This window comes from Dermacentor albipictus, chromosome 1 (assembly GCF_038994185.2).
Source record: "Dermacentor albipictus isolate Rhodes 1998 colony chromosome 1, USDA_Dalb.pri_finalv2, whole genome shotgun sequence".
NCBI classification, from domain to species: Eukaryota; Metazoa; Arthropoda; class Arachnida; order Ixodida; family Ixodidae; genus Dermacentor; species Dermacentor albipictus.
In genome coordinates this window covers 270,041,976-270,065,897 of record NC_091821.1, presented here as the reverse complement: position 1 = coordinate 270,065,897, position 23,922 = coordinate 270,041,976, and the positions used below count along the sequence as shown (strand labels likewise).

Genomic DNA, 23,922 nt, shown 5'->3' with positions numbered 1-23,922 from the left:
ATGCTGGCTCGAGTAACAGACAGGAATCGTAATGAATCGTCTTTGACATCCTGTCGTTGGCTGGAGGAGTTGCCAGTGTACAGTCACCGACCGACTTTTCGAATTCCCAATAATTTGGACAGCTTCACGGCACCACCACATACCCCATAGAGCCAACGTATCAGAACGTCTGCAATTTCAGACGCAAGGACTCTTCGCCGTCCGATTTTGCGGACGTTTTGCCGTGACTGCAGGTCCGAAAAGGCATTAATCAAAGCCACTACTGCTGCCATTTTGATTACCTCGCTGCCTCAAACCCGCTCTCTCACACGCAGATATGATGGCAGCCGTAGCCACCACTGCAGCAACGCTAGGCCTAGCTGCTTCGACTTTCGCTATGGAGCTTCTTGTCAGAGGGTACTGTTTTTTATTGAAAGAATTCGCTGCTGACAGCAATGGCATGGACTCCGCCTTTGCAGTCCTCGTGATTTGCTTAAAAGATTGGAAAGCATGGTGCGTTGCATAATGCCGGTTTCCGAAAGTCAGCTTTGCCTCCTTACAGAAATGTTATTTGGGGAAGCATACGCAAAAGTACTGCAGTGAAGCATAACAAGCATGGGAAAGGGCTATTGCCACGGGACACAGTATGTATTCCTTAATTTACACACGTGCACCTGGTATTTCCTGTCACAGTATGAGCACCGATATGCCTAATACATGTACCGACAGGACTTCAGAGCGTTTTCGAATGTGCCTGTGGTGGTTGAAGCCATTAAGAGCAGTAAATGACATGCATTTATTTTTTTCCAACTGGCCGATTTTTCTGGCATTTTCGCGGCCCCTAAGGAGTTTGAAAACTCGGACGTGGACTGTGCAACTGACCAAAAAGATGCTTCAAATGGTCCGTGGGGCGGATGAGTGGCGGAAGGAGTACAACAACAGGAAGGACCTACACATTGAGGAATGAACGGGAAAGGAAGCATGCTGCCGCCATTTTGAAAGAGCTTAAGCTCAAAAAACAGTGTTGGTTGATGCCGAGATGCAAGTGTCCCTCATCCAAACGAAAATAAACTCTTTGAAGCAGTGAAACACAACACTGAGGCGTCGTGCGTGGGCTGAGAGTATGTCGGGACAGTTGAGGTTGACTTACGAGCTATTGAGAGAGAATCTCAATTGTGACAAAGTTCGGGCCTCATACCACTGAACTTGCTATCAGTTGATAGAAATAGCTCATAGTCGAAAATATTTGCTTTTATATGCATCTCCTTTTTTATTTGTACTTGAGAATGTCCGACTCAATTTTGCAATTTTTTTTCGAAGACATCTTATTTGCTGTGCATTTTAATAACCCCTCCCTTCCATTTTTTTTGTTGAATAACATAAACACTACTCCTTAGTATTCAAATTGGATTAAGTCATCTTATTTTAAAAATTATTTAACATGCTTACTAGAGACCAACAGCATCAGTCGACATGGTGTCAGCCCGTCTTGACATCAAACAAGGTTCTGTGCCACTCAGGAAATTTTCCAAAGGCATTCAGAGAAAACCTGGAAAACTTGGGAAATTTGAAAATGTCAACTTGGTAGACACCCTGCACAAGCAGTTGTGCATTACTATGGTTGTTTGCTAGTATCTGATTGTTTTGACCGTTTCATGGCATCACCTGTTAATTTTCAGGAAGTCCTTAGAAAACCTCCGTAGCACCATCAAGAAAGGACAAGAAAACAAGGAGACTCAAAATAACTTGGCAATTAGTCCAGCTGAACATGCTGCAACAGTTGCCAGAGACCAACTTCGAAATGCTGAGTCTGAGGTAAATGTTGGCATGCGTAGCATCAGTGGTTGTCTTGTTGATTAATCCTAACTCAAAGCCTATTTGTGAATAATTTCTTGTTACAGGGATGCATTAGTCAGATTGTTTTTATTTATTTATTTATTTGTTTATTATTTATTTATTTATTTATTTATTTATTTATTGCAAGTTCTTTATTGTACTATGCAGTGGCACCCACTGGTTATTTGTCCAGAAAGCAGGATGTTTGTAAACATACACTGCTCAACTATTGGCGCCACTGGATGTCACACCCCGTGAATCTTAAGCACTATGCATCCATTGCACTTAATGCAGTGGATGTACCCAATCCATTAATTTGTTTTCGAGCTGATTTCTTTGCAGGTGCCTTGCTATCATTATTTCCAACATCAATTTTTCTTGCAGACTACTTGTGTGCATTAAAAACAGCTCTGTAGACAGGCGTGTAATGATTATACGATGATGCTGGTTCCAAGATCATGTATTGTATTCACATATTTATCTACTGTAGAATCTCGTTCATACGTGTTGGAAAAACCGCGAGAAGAAGCGTACTAACCGGGAAAGCGTATGATCCGAAGTAACTAGAAAATTTTGACAGACTCAACTATTGTTGACATCTACGTAATCCGAAGCGTCACGCAGATCGTTGCGGCATGAGAGGTTGATCCCTATCAAGCTAGTGGTGCTCCGGCTGCCTGAGACGCGTTTTGTTTTTTTCCCTATTGCGTGGCATTTTAAGAGGCTGGTGGGAAACCAAAGGGAAATCGAGCTGGTGGGTGGTGCCGGATGCCGCCAAAGTGAAACACGATGTCCACATTGCACCGCCTGCAGCAGGGAACAGGGGTGCGTTTCGATTATCGCCTACTAAAAGTGTGCAGTACTTTACCAATGACACTGTGCACCACACGCTGTAAAATAAATAGGGGAAGATATGTATCACAATAGGTTTGGCGACGATAGCTGTGAATGTGGTGTGTGATGACCGGGGCGGAGATTTGCTGGAACCGGAATAAGAAAGAATAAAAAACTGTGCGTACCCTGTCATTTTCATGCAATACGGGTGGCTATATACTGTTCACGATCATGCGTGCCTCACACCTTTTCTTGTTCACATGAGATCTAGCAGCTGGAAAGCGCGCACATGATCACAGTCTACTGCAGACAACGGCAGTACGTTTCAGTTATCGCAGATCATACCCGTACGGTATGCTTCCGACAGCACCACGCGCTGTGAAAGATAGGCGAAGATGTTTATCGCAAAAGGATTGGTGGTGATAGCTGTAAATGCCGCGTGCGACGGCCCTAGAGAAGATTCGCTGGTACCAAAATGAGAAACTGAGTGCACGCCAGCACTTTCACGTGAGATGGGTGAGTATTGCGATAAAGCTGCTGTGGCGGGCAGCTACATACTGTTCTGGATCACACGCCTCGCGCATTTTCTTGTTTACATGGTACCTAGCGGCCGGAGAATGTATCATATGATTGCTGAACACTTGTGTTTTCTGTGTACGTGTGATCTGTAAAAAATGAGCGTAACTCTGGTGGGTCATTTTTAGTGTTCTTGATTGTGAACGTTGGCGCCGGGTAAACATACGTAACGAGAACGTATCAACGAGGTTTTATTTTATAAGCTATCTTCACTCTTTGTTTAAACATGTGTAGGCAGTTTGTCAGGATCTAGCAAATGTCGGATTGCAGGCAGAAGAACTATCATCAACTTTGCTGAAAAACCACACAAACCATCTTTGAACGGGCATTTCTCATTCATAGTCTTCTGCACTCTCGAAAGTTTTGCTAATGCAGCATGGCCTTTGCATGCAATTGATTTTTCGGTTTCCTCTTCAGAAGCTGTGTATTGTTTCATTGTTAAGTGAAAGCTTACTAGTTCAAACCTCATGAATTCAATTTTTTTTATTTAGTTTGTACCAAAGGTGCTTCTGAGTTGCACAGAACTTGTTAATCTGAATGTAAAGTTGGTTAAGCTGTGAGTCATTTCAATTATTCACTGCTGTGTGTCCATTTCTTGCTGCCCTTTGTACTAGACGTCTTTACAAGTAACGCGGCCCTCACCCCCTTATACAGACATGTTATGGAAGGGTAGGCCAGAAACACTGGAGCTGTGACAGCTGTAATAGATGCCGATAGTTAATTATCTTCATCAGTTGTGATGGTGAGCTTGCAAAAAGTTTGCACCAGTTCAAAACCATGCTGCTTTCTCAGGCATACTCGCATGCTTATGAGACACACTTATGCGACTAGTTTATTTCGGACAAGCTATTATGCATGTGCACTGCCATAAATAACAGGCACAGTAAGACCACTTGCTTCAAGAACCGTGCTACACATTTTGTCGTTTGTAGAGCTGGAGCGGTGTACAGGATTCTACTTTCTTGTGCAAAATGCTACGTCGGTCAAACTGTCTGGTGTTTAAGCGATAGGCGGAGAGTCAGGTGCAACACAGACGCGATTGCGGGTTCAGGACATTTGGCAGATCATTGCCATAGGTGCCAGTGCCGCCCCTCTTTTCGAAGCCACACAATTCTTGGCAAGCTAAAAAAAAAACAAAGTAGTAGGCATTTATACCGTACTTACTCGCATAATGATCACACTCGCGTATTGATTGCACCCCTGAATTTTGTCGTCAAAATTCGATGTTTTTTATTTCCCGTGTAATGATTGCACCCCAAACTTGCCGCAGCGATATGTCATGTGCCAAGTCTAGCTAATAATGATCGCGCTTGCCATCTGTCGAATGCTATGCGAGTGACTCTTCAAGACAAACCAAGTGGTCTGCACGCACCAAACATTCTTAAGCAGAGGCCCCATTTCATTCTCTTCATGATTTTTCCACACTTCCATGACAAAAAAAAAGGTCCAACCAAACTTGCCTTTGTTATGTGTAGGCTTTATAATGGTTGTGGTCAACAACAACAACAAAGGCGTCTTTCGATTCTTCTCGTCTGTACTCGTGGGCACGCAACAAATCGCAAGCAGCAACGATAGTAGCCACGTTTACAATGATACTTAGTAGTGTACCCTATTCATACGCTGATGCTTGTAACACAGCTAAGATATTCGCCCACCCTTAGTGGAAACGTGCCATATTAGGATAGTAGTGATGACAAATGCCGCAGTTTCCGCAGCATGACCGCCATGTGTTTCTATGTCACTGGCAGCTAAGCGCGCCCATCTGTTTCTGTCACCTCAAAGTGGACATGGCTACGTTATTGCCACAAACCTGCTGATATTAACAATATTATTCATTACTAATGCGGAAGAAACTGTTTCAATGCAGGTAATGTACTCACGAGAAGAAGAAAAATCGCGTTCACCACGTTCGGCTTGCTCCGCCGGCCGCCATTTTTGTTTTGGTGTCCCGCACTACATACAGCGGCAGCCGCCTAATGGTTGACTTTTTGTCATCTCGCAGCAAACGTGGGCTGAAAAAAAGAAAATTTAACTCGCGCAATGATCGCACCCCTGAATTTGTGTCAATTTTTTTTTTCACAGAAAAGTGCAATCGTTATGCGAGTAAATACGGTATATGAAGCATTCTGCATAAAGGGAGAGGGAAGTAATTGCATCAGCATCGCTTTAACCGGCATGACAGAGAAGGAGGTGGACTTCCTACGTCAGGCTTTGTGATGACACGCATGCGCAGCAGTGTGGTCTTGCTTTTGCAAAGATATTTATTATCTATTTTTACTTTCTTTGTTTTTTTTTAGTGCATCAAATCTAAATTTTAAGTGAGACATTAGCAAGGCTTTAGACTGAAATTGTAGTTATTGGTGATATGTTGCTGAATATCTGTACAAGTTGTGCTGATCCAATTATTTGTACACTCTTTCAAACCGTCAGTTGATAGTCCAGTGTCTTTCTGTCTGCTTGCTTCCATTCCTAGTCATCTGCTTGCTTCTATTCCATTCCATTTTCTTCTTTTGCTGGAAATTTTTATGATGCAATTAACGCAGAACTAACTAGCACAATTTTCAGCTCTAAATGACATTCTAATTAGGAAGATTTGATTTAAAATGTCAAACAATAGGTATTCGCATTCATGTTCTTTGTCTGGTAAGTGATTTGATATGCTCATTGCATGCTACAAAAGCAGTTATGTCGATTGGCTTGTGACAGTGATGCATTGTTAAAGTGAGGGGGAAGTATAGCTTATCTAATTGCAGACACATCATGTGATATAGATAAGAAGAGCTGTTCAGTGCTTCAAAGGAAAACACCAAATTACTACAATGCTTGCGAGTGCCTTTTCTGGTAGTTAGCTGCTGCACTTGACATTGTTTCATTGCAGATTTTATTGAGCAGTCAGGTGCTCTTGTCATTAAAGTTATTTAGAAATGCACGATAACAAAGTTGGTTCTGTTGAATTCCCAGCACATCCATCAATGATCATTGATGCATCTTAAACATTCAACGTTTTTCTGCTGCCTTGTCTTTGCAGTCACGGTCAGCCAAAGAGGCTGCCAAAACTGCGAGTGACTACAAGGAGGCTGTTGAGAGGGCCAGACTTCATTTTCAGAAAGAGATTGAAGCTCTGCTTCCAGAGACTAAATTCAGTGAGCCAGGTTAGTAACTCTCATTGTAATGTACTTGGTTTTGATTTCATTCTTGAGTCTTAAATCTAAGTTATTTTTCTGATTTTCTCTTCAATGTTTGGGCAAATGCGAAGCTGTTGCCTGTGGAAGCTATGTTAAGGAGTGCGAATTCTGCACCGATTGCACCATTTTGATATGCAATATGCTGCTCCAAGTTGTGCCTAAAGTGGAAAAATGACTTTTCACTATGCTGCACCACAACAGCTTTGCATGCTTTGGTTCCAACAGCGTTTGGGGAAAGATAGCCAGGGTGGGGGTGCAGGTTTTTGTCATTGTTCTCGAAGTTAGTGTAAAAGGAACTTTTGTGTTCTGGCCATCACTGGGCGTGAACAGCCACACCCAGTCACTCAGTGTGGACTCCAGATGTTGCGGTGCTTCTAGTGAGCCTTATGAGTAGCAAAGCGAAGTCAGTCACGTGGTTCTAGCATTATTGTGGTCACATTGTTAGTGTGGTCCCTGTAGTCGCATTTTTCAGTACCTGCACAGGGCATTACACACGTAGTCGGGCTCACTGTTACATTTTTCACTAGCTGATGCATAGGCATCATTCCACAGGCGAAGAGTTTTCATTTTTCTGGGGGGGGGACCAGCTTTCTGAACCCCACATATATAATATTTCTTGCACTTGAAGAAACTTTCTGTGACCTAAAAAATTTGAGTGCTGAAGTGACGGCGTTATACGAGTACAGTGGAACCCAACCATATCGAACCCGTTTACATCGAATTATTTTATATATAGAACAATTTCTGGGCACGGTATATTTACAATCAGTATATACAGCAAAAATTACGTTTACATTGAACAAAAATAGCAGCGACTTCTGATATATTGAACGTCGAGCGTCGGAAAAGTGCCCCCAGAAGTTGGCTCTCCCTCGCAGTTGCAAGGAAACCTGACGCGCGGCTCCATTCAACCGCTCTCTCTACTGTGACCGCGCTGCTTCGGACGAGCTGTCGACACTCCCCTGCAAAAAATGATCCTGGCCCGCTCGCAGCGCTTGCTCAGACAGCCAATCAGAGGCTCTTGTGCCCTCGTCGTGCAAAATGGCGAAAGTGCGAGTTGTCTCGGTGCTTTTCAGGTCCATTGTGTGTGTGCCTTGTGGGCGTTCTCCCGCAGTGTAACCGTGATGAAGCGGAAGAATTTGCTTTTTGTCGTGAAGCTCGAAATCATAAATCGGGTCGAACGCGGTGAGAAGTCAGATGTGTCCCCGCACCCTAATGACTCCGAGGAACACTCTCAGGATGATCTTGAAGAATAAGGGCTAAAGCGGCCAAACTTTTGCCCCGGTGCCCATGGCGCCCGATGCATACGCACGGCCGTGTACGAGTGGTTCATCCGAAATTGCTTCATCTGTGCCGGCTTCTGCGTGCTCGGTGATGACTGTAAATTCTGATGAATGTGACGCAGCCGTTGCCGGTGTTGCCGAAACTTGGAGCGAGCTATCAGAATTTCTGGAAGCTGTTGACGAATCAATAGTGGACGAGTTTGTGAGTGCAAATGATGGTGTCGTAACCACGGGAGAGCCCGAAAACGAAGACTACATTGCCGACATCGTACCGAGCACAAGTGAAGCTGGGCACAATGAGGAAAGCAACGATGGTCCTTTGCCTACATCCTCCGAAGTGATTGGTACGCTCGCACTAGTCCAGTGCTTCTGCGCGAATGCGAAAGGGGCTTTAGTTGTGGCCTCAGCTGCTCCCGACTCCTTAGACAATGTGGAGAAGTGCATGCGTCGCAGGCAGCGAAATTGCCCAAGCAGAAAGAAATGCAGGACTATTTCATGCAAAACTAAGCTCGTTTCATCAATAAAGTGATTTTATAAATGGTGTGTGCTTTTATGACATCCAATTATTCAGCAGGCTTATATCGAATTATGCTCTATATCGAACTGATATGCATTTTTTTGCGAGTGCGATATAGCCGGGTTCGACTGTATATACAAGGCCTCGTAGTAGGAGACAGTTCAATTTCACAGCCTGAGGCCTCTTGGTGGGGTAATCATCCTTAGTGTAATTGTCGCATACTTGGCTATCACTAATACTGCTTCGCCTTTCCTGTGAAACTGCAGCCTCTCTCTCTCTTTTTGTGAGTCCGAGTATAAGCGCTGCTGCGCATGACTGCTATTGATTCTGATTACGAGTGAATCCTGCTTGGCGTCATTTTGGTTACTGAGGAAATTATACAGTGTTCCCCAATTATCATGCACCAAGGCTTTAGAAAAGAGCAGTTACGTTACTCAAAGAAAACCTAGTTCATATTGTTTCCAGTACAATGGAGTAGCCGCCAGTAATTCTTTCGTTATTGAGACTTAATTCACTAATTGCAATTAATTATCTTAGTCGACACGTACTGTCCTACTTTTCAAAATGTCGATGAGGCATTTTCAGGCACCCCAAAATGACATCAAAATGCAGTGTTTTCAGCGACGTACTAATTGCGTAAAAATTTTTCCGACTGGAAAAGAAACCTCACGAAATATGAAAAATACCTCGTGACTGCACTCCCACCCGCATCCATGAAGCAGCGCCCTCAAATAAGCTGATTGAAAGCAACTGCTTTGCCTGTCGCAAGCCCAAGAGACAGCGCGTCACCTTGATAATGGTACGGAAGGAGCACCAACAGCAGGTTTAACGGCTTCGCAGCTATTCCCTCCTCTTATTTCTTCATCACACTTATTATTCATGCCTCAAGGCTGACCGATAACATTGATAACAAAAGCCCCTTGATAACGTGGCCAAAGCACCGCACATGAAGTGCGAAAAGCAATGGAATAGGCATAGAATATTTCAAAATCTCGGCATTGCTCGCGCTGCATCGAAAGAGTGCTCGCAAAGCTATATTTTGGGGCAGAAACTTGCTTTGGACCAAAATAAAATTAAAGTGACCGTTCTCTTTTTCATGGAAGTGTATACGTGCTACAAAAACAGGTTCGTGTCAAAAAATAAAAGCGTAATAAACAGACCGGGAAGCAACCCACGTGTAGAGAAAAGGCAAAACTGATGTTTTCAAGAAAGTAAATATACCACTTCTAAATGTGCCGAATTGGTAATCGGAATGTATGCGCACGCACACGCACGCACGCGCACACACACACACACACATCGATCATGTAAGCACGATCTTTCACGTAACCCCTAAGAAAGACATCAAGCGGAGCAAGGTCAGGTGACCTAGCCGGCCAATTTACAGGCCCGTGTCTTCCAATTTGTTGCGCATGAAAAGTCCAACCAGCCAGTTTCGTGCTCAGCTGCTGCTGTGTGCGGGTGCCCCATCTTGCTGATCCCACAAAAGTGGAAGACGTGACAGCGGGACTTCGTTGAGAAACTCATCCACCACTCCTTTAAGGATTTCGTCCACATTATGCTGTCCAGTCAGTGTGTGATCGAAGAAGGGACCGATTATAGCACCGGCGTAAATTCCGAACCCCACATTGAGCTACCTAGGCGTTTCTGCAAAAATTGGCTTCATCTGTGCACATGTTGCTCAAAAAGTCCGGTGACTCATCATCTTTTGTGAGGACCCAATTCAAGAAATCTAGACAATTCTACAGGTCCATATCGTATAAGTAGCGGTGCTCGTTAAGGTGGTGTGGGTGAAAGGCCGTCATTTAGAATACTCTAAACCGATGACTTTGAAATTGGTACCTGGGTGGCCACGTCCCGCACGCTAGCATGAGCGTTTGAGGCCATAAATGCTAGAACACCGTGTGTAGGCTAGGACTCGGAAATGGAGTCCTCCGCCGCTGTTTCTTGAAGCTGCTGGTTTGTCTCAGGTTCTGATAGTCGATGCATTTGGTTTACCGCCACACTTCCATGACTGATATACAGTCGATCCTGGATATATCAAATTATTGCCTATATCAAACAGTTGAAAAATCCCCTTGGGAATCCCATGCAAAAGTATAGCGCTATTGTTCACCTATATAGAACTCCCGTGCACCGGCATATCGATGGGTCGAACTCCCTGCTAAGCTGCGCCCAGGCAAGTGCGCTTCTCCCACCATACCCCACCCCTGCAAGTGCGCTGCTCCCATTGCATCCCACCCCCGCAAGTGCGTTTCTCCTCACGAAGATCTCGATGTTCCCGCGATCTCACGCGCGCCGCCCCTCACTCTGAGAGAGGGGCGTGTGGGTAAAAGGCACTTGACGAGGAGCACTTGGAGTGCGATTGGGTGGGAAAGGGAAGCAGGAGGGAGAAACCACGCTGACCGTGGGCGCTCGTTTCCTGTGTTTTGGTTGGCTGACACCGCTGGTGCAGCAACGAACGCGGTCAGTACAGCTTGGGCTTGTGGTAGTGCGGAGACGCGGAGCGGTGCGCCTTTCGATTTGCTTTGTTCCTTTTAATCACGAGGCCAATGCGAAGGCTTGAGACTCGTGTGGTGCAGTGCGTTTTTCTTTCCACTTTTGGCACGTATTCCGGAGCCATGGCCGCGAAAAAACACAAGAATTTGGATTTTTCAACAAAGGCGGACATCATTCGACGGGTGGAGGCTGGCGAGAAAAAGTTGGTCGCCGCGGCGTTCAGGATTCCTTGCAACACCCTGAGTACGATCCTCAAGAACATGCCTGGACAGTGAATCTCGCGAGCTCTCGGCATTCTCAGGTGCCATCCCAGGCAGCGTTACAGCATGCGATTTCGTCAGTGCTGACGACGGCGTGCAAGCTGTAGCAGACAGCGCTGATGCGGAGATTGTGGCTGACATTACGGGGGATGAGGTCGCAGACTCGAGCAGCGGCGAAAATTTCGACGAAGAGGACCAACCAACATGCACTGCAGCTGAACTTGCATCAGCTTTCAGCATCATTTACCGCTGTTGTGGCACAATGGAAGGAGCTGGCCTTTCTCATTTGGGCACTGTCAACAAGCTTGAGGACAGCTTAATGAACTTAATGAAGCAAAAGCAAGCGAAGGTCACAGATTATTTTCTTCCGAAATAAAGTGCCCTGGTCATCGCACTGTGTTCTTGTTTTTTTACGCGCCTTGGAGGCACAGATCTGTAAGTTCCCGTTAATCACGACATCGGGAAACTTCCTTGAGATGTGTGGAGTTAAAGTTCTGACATGCATATTTTATTTTTCGAATTATTGATATATCGAATTATTTCGCGATCCCTTTCGAGATCGATATATTCGGGATCGACTGTATGTATTTGCAGCCTTCTTGTGGCCATTTGCAGATCCCAAGGCAAGGATCATGTTTACCTTCTGCTCATTAGAGAAACACATGGTGACTGGGGCGATACGAAATGCACGTTTACACCATTGCACTGACATTGTCAATTCGCTTTTGTGGTGTTAGGTGTTGTGGCGAAAAAATAAAATAAAGAAGAAACATTTGTGCATCTTATCTATGCTAAGACAACAGCTATCACAGCTTGTTTCCAACTAACACCAAACGTGGCTTGTTACTTTGGCCGGGGCGTGGCAGATAAGGCACCATATCGATTACGATGTTTTCCTTTATTTCCTTTATTTCGTTTTGGATAACTCGGAGGTAGACTGCTCGAGGGCACTGTTTTATGATCCGGGTGGGTGCACAGCCTCGTGATGTTCTCAATATTTCATGAGGTTTATTTATCAGTCAGAAAAAAGTTAGTACAGAATTAATATGTTACTGAAAATACCACAGTTAGATGTCCTTTGGCTGTGCCTTCAAATGCCTCATTGACATGTTGATAATTAGGATAGTATGTCGCAAGTTAGATAATTAATTACAATTACCTAATGAAATCTCAGTAACAAAAAAATTACTGGCAGCTACTCTGCTATACTGCAAACAATATGCATTAGATTTGCTTCAAGTGACGCATTGCTGTTTTTTAAATCTTGGTGAATGATAATTTATTGAAACACCCTGTATATATTTGACCTTTGCATGCAAGTGACAATGTTTCCATCCCTGATAAATGTTGTAAATTATTAGAAATGTTTTCTTTTTTCATGAGTCGTTAGCATTGCTTACTGAAAAGAGAAGCAATACTGATACATACAACATTCACGTGCATTTCACATGCCATTAAAAGACTCTGCTGAAGGGATCAGTGATGCCTATAGGTTTTTTTCATGGCCAAAACAGCATGCAAAGCAATTTGAAGCGTGGTGAACATACAGCAACATATTCATTCTCTAGACATAGGCTATCCATACCTTTAGAAGTAATTTTTAATTATCTGCCTCCATCTCTTTTCAAAATTATAATATATAATTGTGTGTGTGCATGCTGTTTACAGTGGAAACTTAAAACAATGTTTAAGTGAGAAAGTACGGATGCGGCAGCCACTGCTAGTGCTTCTAATGCGCGTGTCCTCCTATTGTCAGGAGTTGCAGAATTAAAGCGAAAGTATGAATTAAAGGCCGTGCACGTCCGCGCCAACAGTGATGCAGTAGGCTATTAGCCCCAGTAAAATTTTAAGTGAAAAGGTCGAGGAAAGTCAAAAGAAACCTCAAATGATGTGGGTGACAAAGCTCTGGTAATGGCACTTAGGTGTGTGTGTGTGGGAGGCTTCGGCATTGCCCGGGGGTGGTGGTGGTGGGGGGGGGGGGTATTCTTTGGAGGGGGCTCGGGCCCCGGAGCCTCCCCATAGTCGGTGCCTATGCATCATTCTACACTTGGACAGTGTAAGTGAACATATATAAATTGTTTTTGTGTTCTTTCGTAGCAGAAATTTTAATGATGCCATTATATATATGTGCTTGAAGTTGGTGCTGATTGTTCTTGCACGTAGGGCTTATGCTCCACTGCCTGAATGAACTATGTTGCCATTAATTTTTGGGAACATACGTTTAAACCTCATAAGATATTTGCCGAGTTGTTACTGTTTTTTCCTGTTAAAATGCGCTTCCATTTAAACTGTGGAGTGGACCTTATTGCTCGTGAATGCATGCAGTGGCAGCCTAGGTTGTCTCACATTCAGAAATTTTGCAGTGCATTTATTAGAGCTGCGATATCTGCACATGTGCACTTTTACATTCTTGTTTCGCATGCGCTGGTAGAGGAAACTGATTTTGTTATATTGTGAGCACCTATGGTAGAATACTGAATTGTTGGTGGCACTGTGTCTGCCTATGCTAAAACAATTAAAACAAACTGGTATCGTTCTGTAAAATGCTTCGCCTGTTTGAACTCTTTAATCTGTGAAAACAATAAGCCAAGCAGGCCACTGCGAGACGCTTTGTCGTTATTTTTCCATCCAATTACATTAGGTGTGGCAGAAGTCCAGAGAGGCCACACATTCTAGCAAAAGGGAACTCCAGCCTTGAGATTGCATTTGCAAAGCTTCGAGAGGTGGACAAACAGATATGTAAGAACATCAAGTGTTAGGTGCATCTAAACTATGCTGTTACGTTACCTACAAATGTATTTGAATAAATCACTGTTGTGGTAAATAATCCTAAAGTTTCCTCACATTCTGTTGGAAAACATCTCTAGTCACAGATAATACAGTCAGCATCCAATTTTTCAGAGTCCCTGTGGTCCACGAAAACGTCCGAAAAATTGGGCAGTCTGAAAAAATGCATGCCTTTTACTGCCTCTGAAGGCTTAAATGGCTGCAGGCACGTCCAAAATGTTAGGCATATCGATGCTCGTACTGTGACGGCAGACGGCGGGTGCACACATGTATAAGGGGAGACACTGTTTTTTGTTTTTTTTTAATGTTTGTCATATACAAATGAAATTTTCAGGCAAGGTATACTTTAGCCTACTAGAAGCATATATGCAATCTATTCTTTTCTTATTTTAAGTCGTTTTTGAGATAATACCTTCTGAAAATCAATTTGCCCAACTTTTCAACAATTTGGCACTGAATATCAGCGAAAAATGTATACGAGGTGTGACACAAAAGAAACGAGACTAAGTGTGTAGCTTGAAAAAAGAGTTGAGTTGGCAACAACTGTTTTGCTGACGTAATCCCACATACCTCCTCTATTCATGAGTCCAGTTTCAACGGAACCGATCACGCCAGTTGGGAGTGCTGCGTCATTGAGTGAACATGTGCAGCTGCATTCTGCCGGAAAAATGTCTGATGTAAAAACCGAACAGCGAATCAACATCAAATTTCTTGTGAAACTTAAGAAATCAGCCACGGAAACATTTCAAATAATAACCGAAGCTTATGGAGATGTAACTTTGTCTCGTGCACGTGTGTTTGAATGGCATAAGTGGTTTTCAGGGGGAAGGGAGAGTGTGGACGATGATGAACGTGCTGGGCACCCAAGGTCAGTGATTACAGACCAAAACATTGCCAAAGTTCGTGATGTGATCAGTGGTGACCGAAGATTAAGTGTTCGTGCAGTGGCGGAGTTGGTTCACTTGAATAAGGAAGCTGTCCGATGTATTTTAACGGATGAATTACACATGAGGAAGATTTGTGCTAAGGTTGTTCCAAAAGTTCTCTCTATTGACCAAAAACAGTGCCGTAAAGACGTGTGTGTGAACATGTTAGAACGCATTGCAAACGAGCCAAATTTGTTGGAATCTGTTGTAACATATGATGAGACATGTATTTTTACCTATGACCCAGAAAGTAAGCACCAGTCAATGCAGTGGGAGTCTCCGGGATCCCCAAGACCCAAAAAAGCATGCATGTCAAAATCAAAATTCAAGCCAATGTTAATTGTCTTCTTCGACATTAATGGAATTGTAATGATTGAGTGGGTTCCCAGTGGTCAGACTGTTAATCAACATTACTACATCGAAGTACTAAAAATACTTCGTGAAAAAAATTGGGAAAAAAAGGTCACAGTTGAGTGATGGAGGGCTGTTGCACCAGGACAATGCACCTGCTCACACGGCCCCATCTGTCAAGCAGTTTCTGACCAGCAAAAACATTACTGTGATGGAACATCCTCCTTATTCACCTGATTTGGCTATATGCAGCTTTGGTTTGCTTCCTAAAGTTAAATCTTGCTTAAAGGGAAGCCATTTTGCCTAATTTGAAGAGGTTCAGGCAAAAATGGAGAATATCCTGAAGGGCCTTCCTAAAACCTCAAGGTGATAATGTTTTTAAGGTGATAATGTCACATAGAATTTATTTAGTAAGTACAATAAGTTATTGGACCAGTCTCGTTTTTTTGTGTGTCACACCTCATATGTACGCATTCTAGATCAATCAGAGATCACAATTAGGCCATCATTGTAATTTGAGCTCTGTTGTTACAAAAGTTATTGCGATATCTAATGTTGTAGTTATGAAGCTCAAAGTTATCTGTTGTATTGCCACATAAAAAATTCCAGCATAACGGATAGCATATTTTATTAGTTTTATTGTGTGTAGAAACTCATAAGCTTTTGAATGCAACAAGAATAATTGAAATCGGACTATTGCATCAAAAGACACTGTGGGCAACAGCACGTGTCATAGGAGAAATGCAGCTTTTGAGAAAACGCAAAGCAAAGTTCCAGGACATGATCTAGATTTATTCTTAGCAATTAAAGCAAGAAATTCAAGTCCACCTTGCACTAGAAGCCACCAGGCACATAATCACCATCGCTCTCTTTCATGCGCCTCTTCTTTATGGCATGCGTGAACTTTTCTGCTCTGGCGTGCTTCTTGTCAGACGCCACTAGCCGGTGCTGGTCTTTTTCAGCACATCTTTGAACTGCTGTGCTGCCTTGGCTCAAGTGTGCTTATGTCACTGCAAATGGCACAGTAAATGGCACAGTTCACCACTAGTTTCACGGCCACTCTATATTCCCGGTCGCCCTTTAACATGCTCAAAGGGCCATGGTAGGATTCGCATTTTGCGCACCGAAGCAGGTGATTTAGAGCCGCTAGGCTTAGAATCGTAAACGTTGTCCCACTCGTCGCCGCTTCCGGGGAATCTACGATAAGTGACTGCCTTCGGCGGTTAGCTGATAACGAAAACAGCTTCTGTTGTTCCTCCTCCGCGCGACGTTCAATTGCCACTTGTTCGGCTTCTGTGATGAGAAGCGTATCGACGCGCGTTGCCCTTGATGTGCTGCTGGCCGCAGGCATCGCATGCACGGTTGTAGCTTCGGTAGCTGCCGTTCGCTCGCTGGCGCATGTCACTGTGCTGGTCGCAGTCACTGCCGCTTCATCCAACGCCACTTGGGGTATCCGAGAATGTCGCTTGAGTTTTTTTTCCGAAAGCATGAGCCGTCGCGAACTTCCGTCGACCACCAGCCCTCGTTGCGTTGCCACGGCACACTAGACTGCGTCCAAACCATGTCTAACATGGCTGCGGTCTAACATGGCGTCTTACATTGTGGGAGAAACGAAACTCCTGGTCATCGAATCAGAGATCAGGATTTACCCCATGTGGTACAAAGGCGCCAATGCGGTGCGAGTATTCTCCCTTTTTCGAAAGCGTGTACCTTCATAGGAGCCAGACTTTGTGCCCTCTTCTCGCTAAAAACGGAGTGTAGAAGAATCCACCTTTCGAATGATTCCAAAATGGCCGCGCTGCGGGTAACGGTTGGCATAGACGAAGGCATTGGATTCGCCTCTTTTCGAGGGGCGTTTGCGAGCGAAAGCGGTGATGAAGTTGACTTTAGAGTGCAATAACAAAATAAGTACTCATCAAATCGCTTTATTATTGCAGCAATAGATTCTCTAGGACGTCTAGATTGCGAAAAAAATTGTTACAAAAAGTATATTTCTTTATGGATTTTTTGGGCCAGAAGACCCATGTCTCCCCTTAAGGAATGCAGACTGTCCCGCGACAATTACCCCTTTCCACTCTTAATATGCTTCACTACAATGCTTTTCGTATACTTCGCCGCGTAACGTTGCTGTATTGAGTCAAAGCTGACTTTCAGGAACCTGTATATGCAATGCGTTTTACTTTTTAAGCTTAGAAGCCATTGGTGAGGTTTACAGAGGCAGAATTGGTGGCATTGCTGACAGCGGTGAATTCTTTAAATGGAAAACTCTGCACTGAACAACAAGAAGCTTGGTAACAAATGTCTAAGTAGCTAGGCTTAGCATTGCCACGGTGCAGTGGTGGCTATGGCCATGGAGTTTCCTGCAGTATACTAGAGGAAACTCTGGTGCTGCAATCATTGAGCCACCATGGGAATTATGGGAAGTACATGGATTTGTCTGATCTTCGTGTTTGTGGATTCAGACGTTCTTGTGGATTCGTTTATTACGCTTCGGATGCCTTTATTGTTGTAAATTTCAGAGCAATCTATACTTTTCTAAGTGCAGAAGACGCTGCAAACATGCACAACCGCTGCTAATTGCAATGGTTCAGCTTGTCAAGGAGGCCAAATCGAAACATGCCAAGCACCTCAAGGCACTGGTTTGCCTGCGATAAATTCATAAGGGTGTTATACGTCACTTGTCGATACGTGCGACATATTGCAATATTGTGCTAGAGGTCCTGGGTTCGAATCCTGCCATTGGACAATTTGAATATCGCTCATTTATTTATTACGCAGTACACTGTTGAAAATGACGAGTTCATATAGTCACAAATCCTTCAGGCTTCACAAACTGAAGCCTGAAGGATGAAGTTTAGGTAAATCCATGTACTTCCCATAATTCTCATGCTGGTTCAACCTCTCCCATTGCAGCTCCCGTAGACACTAGCACCAGAGTTCCCGCTAGTAATTATTGTATAAAGCTCTATGACTACGGCTGCCAGCAGATCTGCATGCGAGAGGGCCGGTTTGGGGCAGCAAGATAATGAAAATGGCGGAAGTGGTGGCTTTGATTAATTCTGTTTCGGACCTGCGGTCTTAAAGTCCGGAAAATTGGTCGCCAAAGGGCATTTGCATCCAAAATTTCAGACGTTCTTATAGATTAACTCTAAGGGGCATGTGGCGGTACTGCAAAGGCGTACAAATTAATGGAATTTCCGAAAAACTGGGTGTCTGGAAAATTTGTCGTTGACTGCACAAAAATTCTATGAAAAATACCCAAAAGCTGCCCTTCAACACTTCTTTAATGCTGCAGGATGCAAGCTTTGGAGCTGTTAGCCCATTTAATCATAATAATGCACTAAATTAAAATTTTCATGCTTCAGCTTGCTGAACTGCTCTGGAATGAAATTTTACCTGCTTCAAAAATTGTTACAAAATGACTTCGGGCATTCCCATTGCTGTATGCCGATTCAATATCTTCTACATGAAACCGGAAACGCTGTCAAACGATGTTGGACTACTTGGTGCACCAAGAAAATACAGATGCTCCACCCCTCTAGCTTTCATTTCATCGTCACAAAGTTATTTGCTAGTAGTATTATGCGGTCTGATCGTTCTAAAATTTTACTGAACTTTTAAAAATTGCCTTGCAGATAACATAAATCTAGTCCTTGAGCTGGATTATTCAGTGTAGGAGACCACTTGCTAGAGAAATAAAAAAACATACCATATTTACTCACATAATGATCGCACTTTTTTGTCAGAAAAAATTGACGCAAATTCAGAGGTGCAATCATTACGTGGGTTAAATTTCCTGCGAAAAAAAAAAAAATTATTTCGTCCCGCGTTTGCTGCGGGATGTGGGTGCGGGACACCAAAAAAAAAAAAAAATGGCGGCCGGTGGAGCAAGCCGAACACGCCGAACACGTTTTTTATTTCTCGCGAGTACATTACGTGCATCGAAAGAGTTTCTTCCGTATCAGTGATGAATAATATTGTTAATATCGGCAAGTTTGCGGCAATAACGTAGCCATGTCCGCTTTGAGGGGGCAGAAACAGATAGGCGCGCTTAGCTGCCAGTGACATAGAAACACATGGTGGGCATGCTGCGGAAACTGCGGCATCTGTCTTCACTATTATCCTAATACCGCACGTCTGCGCTAAAGGTGGGTGAATACCTTAGCTGTGTTACAAGCGTTGGCGTATGAATAAGGTACACTTTAACGTATCAGTGTAAACGTGGCTACTATTATTGCCGCTCGCGATTTGTTGCATGCCCATGAGTGCAGATAAAAAGAATCGAACGGCGCCTTTTTTTGTTGTTGTTGTTGTTGTTGACCGCAACCATTATAAAGCCTACACATAATAAAGGCAAGTTTGGTTGTACCTCTTTTTGTCATGGAAGTGCGGAAAGTGATGCAAGTAATGAAATGAGGCATCTACTTAAGAATGTTTGGTGTGTGCAAACCGCTTGGTTTGTCTTGAAGATTCGTTCGCATAGCATTCGACAGATGGTAAGCGTGATCATTATTAGCTAGACTCTGCACACGACATATCGCTGCAGCAAGTTTGGGGTGCGATCATTACACGGGAAATAAAAAAATCGCATTTTGACGACAAAATTCAGGGGTGCGATCATTACGCGAGTGCGATCATTATGCGAGTAAATACGGTATTCAACTAATTTAAAAAATAACTAATTAACTTCTAAATAATTACTTTGACACTTATGCACTTTACAAATTGTAGCTGGTGAAACTAGCTTGCAAGGCATATTCACTTGGAATGAATTTCCAGGATGACACCAGTTCGGTGATATGCACCATCCAACTTGCCATAAAAATTCACTGTTGTTACACTTACTTTTTAATGAAATGCTCTTTCACGTATTGAAGCACAAAAGTGACTGAAACACCCACATACTTTGTCCCGCACTTCGGAAAATATCTGGGAACTGGTGTCCTCTTTGAAATTGGTTTCAATTGGATGTTTTGCAAACTCACCGGCTACAATTCCTGAATCACAATATGTACTGTGAAGTACGTAATTAAAAAGTTAATTAGTTAACCCTTTCGCTGTCGGACCTTTCTAGCCGTGATGCACCCCCAGTGTCGGCTTGGTTTCAGGGAACGAGCATAACAGGGAATGAACGTAGCAATTTATTTTTTATTATGATTGGTATACAAATAGCATAGTCAATGCAATATGCACATTTCAGTGTTCTGCAGCTGTTGTTAGTAAACATCATCATCATCATCAGCCTGACTATAAAATTCGTTCAACATCCGAATCTGACGATGCGGAACCCTCTTCCTCGCATGCGACTCTGTTCGAGTCCGAATACGAGCTCGGCTCGTATTCTGAATCGGAATTGAGCCACCGCTCCAATGAGCAGACGAAGGTCCCGCGCGCTGAGCCATCCGAAAGTAACCGCGCGCAGGGAGGATGTGCTTTCAGTTGCCCGCACAACGGAGAGCAATGGGACGTTGCGTGATCAAGGAGACAGAGGGAGATGGAAAAAGGCTAAACAAAGTTCGAAGGGCTTTACGTTTACTGCTGCAAGTCGGAAGCGAGGGTGCGGCGAGAGAGCGAAAGCAGCAACAAGTCACTCTTTTCGGAGAGGCAACGGCATGTGCGCCTGAACTTGACGCGCCGTAGCAGGCACACCAACAGAAGAAAAATAAAAACCTTCAAACCAGCGGAGATGGCAGAACAACCCTTGAACCCATAACCACACACGCACGACGCATGATACAGCGAACACGGAGCCACGGCGCCACTCAGGAAAGAGAAAGTGGGGAGTGGCAGTCGCGCCGTACTCTTCAATACATGGAGTAACACAGGTCGGGGCGAATATACGAACTTGTAGAAAGAGTCAACAGATAGCGTGGCCAATCCAGGAGTGCCAGCTTTGCGCTCTGGCACGAAATTTCGAATGCACGATACAGAACGTACCGGTACGTCAGTGACACCTTGGGGGGGGGGGAGCGCGATGACGTACCGGTACGTCCATGACAGCGAAAGGGTTAAATATGTGTTTATATATGTCATTCTAGTAATGTCCCCCTCGTTGAATAATCCAGCTCAACGATTAGAATTACGCTATCTGCCTCAGGTGATCTTTTAAATTTTCGTAAATCTTAAAAATGATCACCCCGTACGAAGAAAATGGAGAACCCAGTGATAAATGTGCTGTGCCAATTGCGCCAAGCTGCACCACGAAGGAAATCATGCTACATGCTGCACAATATTGTCGTTTATGGCAGGTATTGTGCCAGGTCTGCGCTGACCCGCACCTGCTCCAAATTCGGAACACATACTTTGTGCACACGAGAAGGCGTCGCGCATCAAGCCACACTTTTTTGCGACTCACCCTTACACACTTTCCATCACAGCTACAGCATATAGACCTAACCATGTTAGCAAAGAGTAGGCACCGTCGATGTATTCTATAGTATTCTGGGCCCCATAGCACCATTCCATAGGTTCCACCTACATTCATCGCGCTTTGGGGGGGGAGGTGCCTAAGCCACGATTTGATTACGAGACACGCGGTAGTGTGGAACTCATTAATAATTTTGATTGCCTGGGCTAATTTGACGTGCACCAAATGCACGATCTTGCATTTCGCCTCCATCGAAATTTGGCCGAAAGAAATAGTAGGCTTATTTCGCTGACGCTGCAATAATCACTGACTGACAGCGCCTGCGATGTCATAGGGCGCTTATTTTTTACAACACGATTAATGTGGACCCAAATGAACTGGTTTTGTCCGTGCAAATAGCAAACGAAATATAGTGCTTGCAAGCCACTCAAGCCACCTTGCTGATTGGTGCTTGCTTTCCGTTTGCAAGACGAAATGCCGTCAGATCGTTGTTGGTGGTCGCGCCAGTTGTTTAGTACTAGGCGCTGCTTTACGAAACACTCGCACATTTGGTCTCATGTTGTTCTATTAAGTACTAATTCATGTTAAAAACAAACTGCACCAGATTTCTATGTCGCCGTGAGTGGCAATAGAAGCGATCGCTTGGGCTGGATGATATATGGGGCCGGTGAGGTACCTACCCTACGGCGATGCCGGTTGTGTATGGGCCCGCACAATTTTAGCTGTTGGCCTCAACTGTCTGATCACTCCAACTGTGTACGAACTGTACATTTTATTTCGCGCGCGGTAATTAACACGTAAAGGCACATTGATGACATGTACACTGCAATTTACGTAGTTGTGACCGTGCTGCCTGCGTGTGTGAAAGTGTGATGGGCTATCGACACCGTAGGTGGCTCAGTTCCTTGTGATGAAAATAAATTACAGTGAAACCTTGTTAAACCATAGTTGGCCGGAGCTTGGAAAAAGTACGTACTAAACGGTAGTGCTGCTTAACTGAAATAGCACGAGATCACCCTCTTACCTGTCAAAAACAGAAATCGGAGAGAGTGTGATGAAAAGGAAAAAAAACACAGTTTTTATTCAATTGGCGGGACAAATGAGTTATTTTTATTTGATGCAGCCACAGCCTAGCAGTGACGACAGCGGCGTCAAATTTACTGAAGCTGTGAGCCAGCCTTTCAGTCAGCCCCCTCTTCTCGGCAACACTCGCATGGCAGATTCCTCATTGACGTTGCATGTTCTCCATGTACGCGGCCGGTAGCACTGCAGAAGTTGCGGGGCGTCGTTTTCATTGCGAGGTGCTGTTCTCATCGCGCCGATTGCATTCATGAGGTTGATGTAACGAGCAGCTTCTGCCACTGTCGGGCATTCCAAATGCCACACACCGTGGTCAACAGTAGATCCCTGTCGCGTGCCAGCGCCAGCTTCTTCGTGTCACATTCGATAGCACGACAGATGTAGAGCAGCTGGCGTCTTTTTTTATCCGAGCTTCGACATGATGCGAGTCTTTGTTTGCATGACGCCACAACACTTTCTGGCACGGCACCAAAATGATGTTTATGTTGATGTCGCCTCACGCACAAACGCACAGGGCGCTTGGAGGCCGTTGTTCTGATCTCTGATGCTTGTTCTGCCGGGCCACCCGATGGAGACGACGCACTGCTGTGTTTGCGCGCGAAAAGTGGAAACACTACGTGTTAACCGATACATACGCAATAAGCTGGTACGGTTTATGTGGATACAAAACACATTATGTTCAATGGTCGCTGAGTCGGGGATTTGACTTTACTGCTTTTAAAAGGAAACTACTGTTTAAATGGGTACGGTTTAACAAGGTTTCACTGTATTTATTAAATTCTTTATTTAAATGCAGAATTAACTGTGAATTAGGAGTAAGTTTGTGTTTATCTTCATATTCTTATATCACAATAAAATGGAACAGCAAATTGAAGAAAAAATACTTGCATCTTGTATAATACATGGTTAATGGAATGTTTCAGAAAATACTAACTTTACAGAGCTTCCTCTTTGCACCAGTGCAGTAAGTTAGTACGTGCTTCAAAGCATTCCTTTCTTGCTCCAAACAGTAAATTTTCTGCTCCAGAAGCATATGTTTCTGTTTGAAGCTGTGATTTTTCCTGCTCCGAAAGCTGCTCCAAAAGACCAAGTATCACTTCCATCACTGAGAACCACTGGTTAATGTAATATGTGAGGTGTTTTTCTGCAGTACACTTGTGCCATGATTTAAATTACCTAATGTCTTCTCTACCTCACATGCTTGGAATGTCGGTGGCTATTATTTATTTATTGTATAATATAAAGTTACCTGTAGTGTACCGTTTCTCAAAGTGTGGGTCACATCCGGAGGGGTGGGTTAACCCAGGATTGCAAAGTAACTGACAAATAAATTTGTTACACACACTTGTTAATTTGAACTTGTGGAACCTGAAACTATGTCATGCCCACTTTTCCTTCTTACGAATTGTATTCATTTAGAAATGCTAATTTTATTCATTAAA

The 23,922-nt window shown here is 43.9% G+C and overlaps 1 protein-coding gene across 1 annotated transcript in view; it reads left to right on the top strand.

Moving 5' to 3' along the window:
* Mitofilin (inner membrane mitochondrial protein mitofilin) overlaps positions 1 to 23,922 on the top strand; it is a 119,131-nt gene that overhangs the window by 51,916 nt on the left and 43,293 nt on the right. Inside the window, exons 9-10 of the mRNA XM_065449568.1 lie at positions 1,659 to 1,794; positions 6,254 to 6,377. Of these exons, the coding sequence (XP_065305640.1) occupies positions 1,659 to 1,794; positions 6,254 to 6,377 (260 nt within the window). The remainder of the gene's footprint in view (positions 1 to 1,658; positions 1,795 to 6,253; positions 6,378 to 23,922) is intronic.